We start from the raw sequence: 11,780 nt of genomic DNA on the forward strand, positions 1-11,780 counted from the left end.
CATAACAGTATACCCTACGGCCTACGCAACTAGACTTACAATCCTAGGTTTAGAAAGTTTAGAGCTACATCGCCTTAAACATGACCTAAGCATAGCCCATAAAATGTTAAAAAATCATCTGCTACAATGTCCTTCCTGTCAATGACTACTTCAGCTTCAACCACAAGAACACACAAGCACACAACAGATACAAATTTTAAGTAAACCGTTCTAAACTCAGCTGCAGGAGATATGACTTTAGTAACTGAGTAGTTGATGCATGGAACTCTCTACCTGATTCTGTAGTATCATCACCTAACTCCCAAAACCTTTCCCTTACACTATCCACTGTTGACCTCTCCCAATTCCTAAGAGGTCAGTACGGGGCGTGCATAAGTGCACCAGCGTGCCTTCCATTCCCTGTCCTAATGTTTCTCTCTTACTAATATGATGTATATAAGCATTATTATATCTTTGTATATCACCAATACGTACTTGATAAAACAAACAAACAAATAATAAAATAAGCAGTTAGCAGATATCTATTGTTAATGTCTCTAGAAAGTGACTTTTACCCATGGATAACTGGAGAGCAGATTGAATCATATGTAATTCATCATTTAAAAAAAATGTTTTCCCATTGTAATGCCTGTTCAACCTTAGATTATGGCCATATATGAACCCAGCTAGCATGGAATCCACATAATGTTAATATCTTGGGATATATAGTAGGCAGAATCATTGACTTAGTCCTTGCTAAACATATCCTTGCATATTAAATTTTAGATTTAATCTTCAATGAAATAAATAGATGATATTTTAGATGTCTTTAGGAATTGTTAGACACTGGATTGTTTCTAGATAATTAGAACTGATTCTAACTATTAGAACAGGAGTGACATCTGGAAAATGTATGTTGTTATCATGCTGATTAAAACAGGGGCTTAGTAATCAATCCAAAGAAGATAACACATAAAAGAGGAAAAAGAAACTAAGAATTTGCCAAAGAAGTGACAAAATTACTTTTTTTCCACATGCAATCTTTATTCTGGCCTAGTTTTTATTTAACAAACCATGGTTAAAATAAACTATGATTTAATATGTGTGAGCACAGCCGATAGGCTGTACTTAAATAAATAAGCCCAGTCAGAAATAAAATGGAGAAATGCCCTTAAGGGAAACATTCTAGAGTCGTTTTGTTAACTAAACACCTGGGGGGGGGGGGGAGATGTGAAAATGCTAAGCAATAGCACTGAAATTTGGCTGCCATTCAGCCAATTTGAAATGTTCAATAATGGCAAAGTGTACATCTGATAGGCAAAATTCCTGAATATCTTTCTCAGAAATGAATGAGCATTAATGTGCAAACTAAGTAATAATTTATTTTTTGAAAGGCAAATAGCTTTGAACTTTGACTGGTGTGTTTCTTAATCCTTAGGGCAAACCCTGCCGGTTTGTTATAGTGTCCATTTTATGCATACAGCGCTTTAACATAAAGCTAAAGCTTGATCAAATGAACTTCCTTGCTTTCGAGAAGTCATAATGTACTAGAGAAATCATTTCTTGATGAGATGATAACTTTGAAATAGGCTTGGATTCTGCACTCCTTCGAGTCAAGAGCCAAGGCTAAGGCTTCTTGATGGAACTGGTGCAGCATCTAGCCCACCTGATTCTAAAGGGCTGATTACATTATTGCACCAGTGTTTACATTATTATTAATGCCAAATCATCCCATGTGTAATATATATATAGTACATACATATATATATATCTATATCTCGCCAGGCTTTTCTGTTGTGCACAAAACAGCCAGCAGGTGGAAGTATTGGATTGGTTTCATTTTTTGCTTTCTGCCTTTCTTCCTCCTAGTGGGAGATTTAGAAAGTCAGGATGGTTCTACCAAAAGACCTTATTACATGAGTAAATCTCTGCTGAAGATACTCAACAAGCATAACATGCAAAGCAAAAGACATTAGAGAAGGTGGACTATCCTGACCACGCCATTGCATTGGGTCTGGTGCATTGTTTCTGCAATACGTTGTCAGCTTTTACTTGTGCAAGTTTTATACCAAAGCTATTGTACCCCGTGAAACCATCCGAGTTTGTCGTGATACCAATCTTTAAAATTCCAGGGACAGAGGAAACATGAGAGATTTCTCTTCCCCCCCCCCCATTGCTCTCTCTCTCTTGATTTCTCTTTAATTACTGTGGCTTGGATTTTAAAATGTTGGCTGTTGTTTATTTTTCTTCTTTTAAAAAAGAGGTATGAAATGTTTTACTGTTAAAATTTTTGTCCTAAGTGAGTAAACAGATTTTTCAAAACAATGTTAAGAGTTTCTAAGGAAGAAAACCTGTAAATGTCCTTTTTCAATGTATATGGGTCAAAGAATATGTAAATGTCTCTTGACTGCATTTCAAGTTTTGTCACTTTCCTAGCCTGTACAGCTGTGTGCTCCAATACAAAGTGCCTTACTGGCTATTGGTATCAACTAGTTTATGTTCCCAAGTTTACAAGCATCATGTGAACCATTAATCTACTATTGCTTGAAACAAAAACTCTCTTTCGATTTACTTGAAAGTATTGGTACAAGTTTAGTTGTTTTATGTAGTTGTAATGGATTAGAAAATCTGTATTTTCCCACCTCCATCTGCTCTAAAAGTAAAGCAGTGGGCAATATAACCTTTAGGTTTTTCTGCTTAGTTTTATCCAGTTACTGAGGTTACTGAGTCTCTGCTGACTTTCCACTTCAACATGTGCTGCAACCCACATATAAACCTGTTTTCTGGGGGAATTTATTCAACTTCCTCTATCCAGGAAATCAAAAATAGGTGTGCTAACTTTTCAGACAGGTGTTTTATCTATCATCTGAGCCACCACAATTAAGGGTAAATAATGTATTTATTGCCCATTTAAGAAATACTATTACATGGATGTTAATTTTAGAAAGTCTTTCCTGCAAAAGAAAAGCAGGTTAAATTTTAAAAAAAATTAAAGAAAAACTTCCAGAGCAATGCCCAGAGTCGATCCCACTTTTCCTCAATCTATCATGGCATCAACTCCAAGCTAAACTAATCCAGCTTCTCCCATCCCATGTCACAAAACCGTATCTACAGTGGTATACGTACATGTCAGAAGCCACATGACAAAAAGAACAGATCAAGATTTTTTTAAAAAAACTGAAATATTAACTACTGATTAATATTGCCTGTAAATAAAGGTATAAAGGTAGTCCTTGACTTATCATCATTCATTTAGTGACTGTTTGAAGTTACCACAGAGCTCAAAATAGTGGCCTGTGACCGGTTTTCACACAACCACTGCAGAATTTATAAAGGTTGTGGTGTCCCAGGATCCAAGTGATCACCATTTGTGACCTTTCTCCACTGCATCTGGAAGGAGAGTCCAACATGGGTATTTAACCAATCCTATTGGTAGAGACTGAGTAAAAAATTAACATAATAATAGGCACCGCCCCCAGCAGTCTCCCATGAGCCTCAGTTTTAAAAACTCAGTCCAAGAGTAGAGTCATACTGAGTTTGCTTAGAGTAAAATAAATGTTTTTTACCATGTTTAATGTGTTGTTTTTGTCTCCTCTCTAGATCAGAACAGCGTTGGAGCAGGGGTCTCTGTCCTCCGAGGACAACACCCCCACCAATCTCCTTAGGGGCTGTTTCCCTCCGCGGGATCTGCCCCCAAGAGGAGCAACTCAGCCCGGAGTCACTGGCCTCCGCGGTCAAACGAGGGCTGCGGGCCGAAGGTGGGGGGGTCCGCCCCCCCCACTGGGAGGTCCGAGACGAAAGGCACCCCAGGGGACTCCGTAAGAAGAGCGGAGTCCCGATCAGCTGTGAAGCGGCGAGGTTGCTGGTACCGCCGCCGCCGGCGGGAACGCTGCCAAGCCTCGGAAGAGGCAGGAGCCGAGAGGTCCCCAGGAGGTTTGAGGACGTCGGGGAAGCGGCGAAAAGGCGAGTTTCGAGCGGCGAGGCGTTGGGAAGGGCGAAAAAGCCCGCGAAAACGCTGGGCGCCGCCATCTTGGGTAGCCCCCAAGAGAGCTATAAGAGCGCCAGCCGGAAGGGCTTCCGGCAGCTGTAAGGCGCCAAAGGAGCTTTGAGCCCTAGAGCGCAAGCGCAACAACAAGGGGTAGCCGATCGCCATTTTGTTCGACGTGACGAGGTGCAAAAAGAGGTTTTCGAGCTCGGTGATCAAAGCAGATTGCTAATAGTGAGTACAATGGATAAACAAACCGGAGAAAGCAAAGCGGGGTCACCAGTAGCCCCTAAGGAAAAGGAAAAGGGGAAGGCTAAGGAAAAGTCCAAGGCCTCCCAGTCTCCAGCCTCGGCAGCCTCACTTAAGGAGGCAGAAAAGCGCATAAAAGCGCTGGAGAAGAAATTAGAGGCAGCCTTGCAGCCTTCCCCTTCAGTGGTGCCCCTGGCTCAAAGACAGGCACCAACTCCGGACCCAATGACCCCACAATCAGCCTATGGGCACACGGGGGCCTTCCAGGAGGGTGATTGGTCACCAGATGGACAGTTCTTTTCAATACCTCAGGTGGCACCTTCTCCAACTCCGTCTTGGACACGACCTGAGTCAGTGGGGCCGGCTCAGAGAGGCCCACAAGCCCCTTCAGCCACGTTCACCCCTACGGCAGCCGGCCTGCGGTCACAGCAGGGTTCCTGGCAGCACATGCCCGCAGATATGCAGGAGATGATGGCTGAGGTCTACGCGCAGGGGGTGAACGCAGGATCAAGCCAGTATGTACGCCGAGCTGCACCCCAGTCAAGAAACCTTTGGCCAGCACCGCCCCCCTCGGGGCTGGGGTCCCTATCAGAAGAACCGGCCTTTGGCGAGGACAGTGACAAGGAGTACGAGTTCTCGGAGGATGAGAACCCGCCGGAGCAACAGCCTGTAGCAGGTCTCTTTAAACCAGCATTGTTTAGGACCTTGCTTTTTAAGGCAAAGCAAGTAATGAACCTCCAGGGAACCAAGACAACAGAAGAAGACGCCGGTAAGACTTCAGCTTCTCTGCTTAGGGAGCCCCAACCCGAGACTGATTCTATCCCGGCTTCACACATTTTCATTGAAGGAGTCAAAAAACCGTGGCAATACCCCGCAGCGGCCCAAGGACCGTCTAACCTGGAGAGGAAATTTTATACGTTTGATGAGGAGGTGGAAAAACTTTTGGAGTTCCCTCCCATTGACCAACCAGTAGTGACACTGGTTTCCAGTGCCCTAGTTCCCTCCGAGACGGGAGAGAGCCTAAAACCTGAAGACAGGAAGGCGGAAACCCTGTTGCGCAAAACCCACCAGATGGCTGGCTGGGGGTTCAGGGCAGCTGCTGCGGCCTCCTTCTTCAACAGAGCCTCAATAATGTGGCTCCAAGAAATGCAGTCACGGATTGGACCGGAGGAGGGTAGATTACGCCAGGATTTAAGTAAGTTACTGGCGGCAGCAGAGTTTTCGGCCGATGCGACCCTCCACGCGGCTAAGTTCGCCAGCAGAGGCATGGCTACCACGCTCTCTTCGCGTAGACTTCTGTGGCTACGTAATTGGCCAGCTGATTTGAAGTCGAAGTGGCGCCTGGCTTCAGCCCCATTGCAAGGTTCTATGCTGTTTGGGGAGATCCTGGATAAAGTCTTAATTGAAGACAAGGACAAGAAGAAGGTCCTGCCTAGATCCAACAGACGACAAGATAGGAGGTTTACTCCTTACACGAGACGTCAGAACCCTCGCTGGGACGTTTCTACCAGTTCTGGACAGACTCAGCGGCCCTTCAGCCAGAGTCAATATACACAACAACCCTTCCGGAGCGATCGAGGATCGTTCCAGGACAGACAGAGGGGATACCAACAGCCCAGGCGGCCCTTTCGGGGGTACAGTCAAAGAGGCTTTCGTCGTTCAAAATGACTCAGCCGGGAGTCTGCCGCTGGGAGGGAAAATACAACATTTCAGTCCCTCGTGGCGGATGACGTCTTCAGACAGGTGGGTGCTAGCCACCGTGTCGGACGGACTACAACTAGAATTCATAGGACAGCCCCCTTACCGGTTTGTACATTGCCCGGTAATCCGGGACCCTCAAAAGCGACAACTAATCCACAAAGAGGTGGCACATTTACTGGAGATACGGGCCATCGAACAGGTGCCCCCAGTGGAAGAGGGAAGGGGATTTTATTCCCGAATTTTCCTCGTACCCAAAGCGTCAGGAGGATATCGAATGATACTGAACTTAAAGCGGCTGAATGTCTTTATAAAGTACAGGAGATTCCACATGCACTCCTTACAAACCATACTCCCTTCAATCAGGACTCGAGACCTACTTACCTCAATAGACCTGAAAGAGGCCTATCTACATGTACCGGTACACCCGGCTCATCGGAAATTCCTCAGATTCTGTTCGGAGGGCATTCACTACCAGTACAAGGCCATGCCCTTTGGCCTATCTTCAGCCCCGCGAACCTTCACCAAGTTGCTGGATGCTTTGACAGCACATCTAAGGTCACACTCCATCAGACTGATGGCCTACCTGGACGACATAATTATTTTGTCCAGGTCCCCCAGTCAGGCCAGGGAGGATTTGTCCAGGACGGTGCGGATACTAGAAGCCCATGGCTTTACCATCAATTTGGAAAAAAGCCAGATGGTTCCCGCTACCAGACTTCAACATCTAGGAGCCATTATCGACACCATAGCAGGCACCGTATCTCTCTCTCCCGAGAGACAAGAGAATATCCACCGTCTTGTTACCAACCTGACCCGTCGCAAACGGGTCCCATTAGCACTGTTGTCAAAAGTGTTGGGGACACTAGTGTCCGCCATCGGGATCGTACCCTGGGCCAGGCATCATATCAGAGGCCTTCAGTGGTTCCTGTTACCGGCCCAGAGGGCCAGGATCAGCCATTCAAACAGATCAATCAAGTTACCCAGGGCACTCGTAAGATCCCTACAGTGGTGGACCACCGGAGCGATCCAGGGAGGCTCGCCCTTCAGAACACAGGATCGGCTCATCCTTACCACAGACGCCAGTTTATACGGATGGGGAGCTCACTTGGGTCGTCACATGGCTCAGGGCATCTGGACATTGGAAGACCTGTCCCCGGTCAATATCAACTTCTTAGAGCTGAGGGCTGTATTTTTAGCCCTCCTAGCCTTTGCCCCCATTGTAGAAAACAGACATATACTCATATTAACAGACAATGTGGCGACCAGGGCCCACCTGAACCACCAGGGGGGCACAAGGTCGCACCGCCTTATGGAGGAGACCACACGGCTTTTCAATTGGGCCGAGACTCATCTAGCATCCCTCACTGCGGAACACATCGCCGGAATCAGCAACACCAAGGCGGATTGGCTCAGCAGGGCGACTCTGGACCCGTCCGAGTGGAAGCTCGACCCGGAACTCTTCACACAGCTGACCCAGAGGTTTGGAATACCCCTGGTAGACCTGTTTGCCACCAGCCAGAATGCTCAACTCACGAGGTTTTTCACAAGGTTTCCAGATCCGAGAGCGGAAGGAACGAACGCCTTGTGGACACCTTGGCCCCCGGGACTTCTGTATGCCTTCCCACCTGTAAACCTGATCCCGAGGGTGGTGGAAAAGATCCTCCAGGAGAAGGCAGAAGTACTCTTAATTGCCCCTTACTGGCCGAGACGTCCGTGGTTCGCCGACTTGATGGCGCTCTCAGTGTCACCCCCGTGGAGGATTCCGGACCAGGCCATCTCTCTCAGCCAGGGGAACCTTCATCATCCGGATCCCCAATGGCTCCACTTGACAGGATGGCACTTGAAAGGCATAGACTAAGACAATGTAACTTACCGGAGAAGGTCATAGCGACTATGCAGGCAGCTAGGCGTCCATCGACCTCTCGAATTTATCAGGCGACTTGGACAGCCTTTTGTAAATTTTGCACTACACACTCTATTGATCCTGGGGCGGCTTCTGTTCTTGATGTTCTGGGGTTTTTACAGGTAGGGGTAGAGCAGGGTCTGGCCCCTAATACCTTGAAGAGGCAGGTAGCTGCTTTATCTACCATGATCCAGACATCAGAGTCTCGAACGTTATCACAACATACTTGGGTTCGGGATTTTATTAAGGGAGCCACAAATAAACATTCTCCTCCAGTCAGGAGATTTCCATCCTGGGATCTCACACTGGTCCTACAAGCGTTAACTAAGCCTCCTTTTGAGCCGCTGAGGACTATACCAGTCAGGTTACTTTCCTTGAAAACAGCCTTCCTTGTTGCGATCACATCCGCCCGCAGGGTGTCAGAGTTGTCAGCATTATCCGTAAGAGCAGATCTTTGCCATTTCTATCCGGACAGAGTGGTACTTAGGTTGGATCCTTCATTTGTGCCGAAGGTAAATTCGGTGTTCCATAGGAAGCAAGAGCTAATCTTGCCTGACTTCTGTGCTCATGGAACTCATCCATCTGAGTTGTTATGGCATAAGATAGATGTCAGGAGGGCTTTGAAGATTTACATTAGGAGAACGGAACAGTTCAGGAAGTCAGAAAATCTGTTTATCTCCTTTTCTGAGGCTAGATTAGGGCTAGGACTGTCAGCAAAGTCTATTAGTAGGTGGATTAAGGAATGTATCTCTGAGGCCTATAAGGCGGGAGGGCATACCCCTCCAGAGGGGGTATTAGCTCATTCCACCAGGAGTGCGGCTGCTTCAGCAGCTTGGGCGACACAGGCGTCCATCGAAGACATTTGTAGAGCAGCAACCTGGGCAGCACCTACCACATTTATTAAGCATTATAAAGTGGACTCCTTCGCTTCTGCGGAAGCGGCTTTTGGCAGGCGAGTCCTTCAGAAAGTTTGTGTTTCTCCTAAGTCCCTAATCAGACCTTCTCCCTCCCATGGGCCTTGAGAGCTTTGGTATATCCCATGTTGGACTCTCCTTCCAGATGCAGTGGAGAAGACCCGTTGTACCTACCTGAACGGTCTTCTCGATGCACTGGAAGGAGAGTCCAAACCCACCCGGTAGTTGAAGGTCAGGGACTCCGGAAGTTGGGTTGGGCTTGGTTTTTGGTTTGTTCATTGTTCAATAAATCTGGTTATCCTCTTTCATTGGTTATTCGTTTTTAAAACTGAGGCTCATGGGAGACTGCTGGGGGCGGTGCCTATTATTATGTTAATTTTTTACTCAGTCTCTACCAATAGGATTGGTTAAATACCCATGTTGGACTCTCCTTCCAGTGCATCGAGAAGACCGTTCAGGTAGGTACAACGGGTCTTCTAGCCTGCTTCCAACAAGTAAAGTCAATGGGGGAAGCCAAACTCACTTTATACTTAACCACACAATTCATTTCACAACTGCAATGATTCACGTAACAACTGTAGCATGAAGGTCGTGAAATGAAATAATTCAGTTAACAACTGCATAGCTTAATATCAGAAATGTTGAACTCAATTTTAGTCATAAGCCGAGGACTATCTGTATTATTGAATATGGAAAACAAAAAACACATTTCCTTCCTTCCTCCCTCCCTCCTTTCATTTCTCCCTTCCTTCCATCCTTCTGTTCATCCTTCCTTCCATCCATCCTTCTATCCTTCCTTCTCTCCATCATTTATCCTTCTGTCCCTCCTTCCATCCATCCATCCATCTTTCCTTTGATCCATCAATCCTTCCTTCCTTCCTTCCTTCCTAACACCCTCCCTCCCTCCTCCCTTCCTCCTCTCAGCAAAAGCAGAAACATATAAAGGATATCAAGTGAGGGAAATGGGTAGATGTGCAAGAAAGTGGGAAGGGAAGCGTTATTTAGGAATTACACAAAAGGCTGCAAACTTATTAGGCAACTCTTTCCTCATTCCAAGTTATTCAAAGTGGTGTTTTTTTTTTTGTAGCGATATTTGCAGTCCTTTGCAACTCCCGGGCCATTTCTTTGCTTTATTAGCCAACCTAGGAAGAACCTTGCTCCCTTTACAGATTTGAAGGAGCATGCAACAGCTGCTCCAGATACAGCCACAGGGATCAGCTGTGAAGTTGGCAGTCCTACAGACAAGCTCCCATGTGAACGCTGGGAGGAAAAAGAAATATTTTTCTTGTTTCGCCTTGTATGTACGATGCCTGTAGATATCTCGGCTTTCAGAGCTGATGAAAACCATGCCGGTGGTGGTGGTGGGGGGGTGCTTTGTAAAACAGAGCTCCGAGACTGCGGTTTGAGCAGAGTAGGACTGCGCCCTCAGCATTTGTGTGCACGCTCAGATTACCATTCTGTTGGTTGTCTGCAAATGCACACTTTATTATTAGCCTGGAGACATCCCCCCCTCAAAGTATAAAACAGATGGATGCAAAACTCTGCTGCAGTGCTCTATTGGCCATCTCGCTGAGCATTCCCAGGGAGAAATCCTTTCAAAGAATGGAAGCTTGGAAAAGTATTTTGCAAAGGGGTCCTCTGAACCCTATGGCCATTTAGTAATCATTATTCTGAAATCACACCAACAAATGTTACACTAGCAGTAGTATTTGTGCCTGGATAGCACTGCTACTTAGCCACAGGTAGCATGGGTATGTCCTTTTAATTTTGCATGTGCCCTTGCTTTCGCCAAGACAATTAGAGCCCCTATTGATTTCAGTCCTGATGCATAAATACTTACAGTACTAACAAAACTTACAATATTGCAGGTTTTTTAAAAGTATTTCTTAGGTCTAACATGCAACATCTTAGAGTGTAAACCTTGCATATTTGCTCAGAAGTAAATCCCATTGAATTAAATGAAACTTCTTTCCTACACTTATCCCATAGTTATATTAGATATCAAATTTATTTGGTAGCAAATCCCCTTGCTTATGACTGTCTGTGCCTAGATTCGTGGAATTAAGGGTAAATTCTGGCTTTATTAAAATTAGAAGTACTCATCATTGCCCCTGGAATCAAGATGTATTTTTAGAGCCAATTATAAGACATCTTGTACTTCCATGCACTAATTAGCTGAGTCAGAATCACTTCATCATTAATTATTCTATAATTTAGAGTCCTGCTTTATAAAGTACAAGAAACTGGAACAAGGAGATACATATAGTACACTGGTGTAAAGTATTTATTGCTTTGTTAACAGGTGTTAAAAGGCTATTTCATTTATAAAATCCATCTACAGATAAGCTGTTATTTTAAAGGATGACTTTTAATTTTCTAACTTTAGATACAATCTATTATTCCCCTTCTAAAATGTTAACATTTATAGTTCATGGTAATGAAAGAGAAACTTAATAGCTTCTTAGTTTCTGAGATGTATATTTAATACTTTCTTAAACAATCATTAATGCAGCCCCTGATAAGAGGTACATCACCATTTCAAATATGTACTCGTAATTTGCATGGTAACAAAAGAAGGACTTATTTTCTGTTTCTCCGCTGATCACATTTCTACTTCAAATGTGATTTTTAGAGACTGTTTTTGTGCCCAAACCAAATTAACTTGAGCACATGGTCATCTAAACTTTAAAATCTATTTGCTTCTGCTGTGCAGAAATTTTAGAAACATATTGTTGAAAATATCTTTGCAGAACTTAATATTTAACACAAGTTGTTACTTATTGTTTAACAGCTCTTAAGATTTGTTCTAATAAAGGTTTAGATATAAAATGATGACTGGTTTTTTTCTTCCTCTCTGAGTGTAATAGACTCAAATGATATGTGTGTTTCTTCCTTACAGAGCCTTTCAGTACTTCACTATTTCATAAAATCTATTTGATTGGTTTAATTCATATTTACTTAGCAGTAATTCCCATTGGTTTTATAAGGACTTCCTGCCTAATACCATGTGAGGTATCCTGTCATGTGTCACTCAAATGTAATTCCTTAT

At 44.6% G+C, this 11,780-nt stretch overlaps 1 protein-coding gene across 2 annotated transcripts in view; it reads left to right on the forward strand.

The window, feature by feature from the left end:
- LOC139155486 (choline transporter-like protein 5) overlaps positions 1 to 11,563 on the forward strand; it is a 208,151-nt gene extending 196,588 nt beyond the window's left edge. The window contains exon 22 of one of the 2 annotated variants that reach the window (XM_070730636.1): positions 3,580 to 11,563. In XM_070730636.1, the coding sequence (XP_070586737.1) occupies positions 3,580 to 3,644 (65 nt within the window). In that variant the 3' untranslated portion in view covers positions 3,645 to 11,563. Of the gene's footprint in view, positions 1 to 1,848; positions 2,457 to 3,579 lie in introns of those variants that run through there. The other variant, XM_070730635.1, reaches the window with a different exon arrangement.
- The last annotated feature ends 217 nt before the right edge of the window (positions 11,564 to 11,780 follow it).

This window comes from Erythrolamprus reginae, unplaced genomic scaffold (genome assembly GCF_031021105.1).
Source record: "Erythrolamprus reginae isolate rEryReg1 unplaced genomic scaffold, rEryReg1.hap1 H_22, whole genome shotgun sequence".
In the NCBI taxonomy this organism is placed as follows: Eukaryota; Metazoa; Chordata; class Lepidosauria; order Squamata; family Dipsadidae; genus Erythrolamprus; species Erythrolamprus reginae.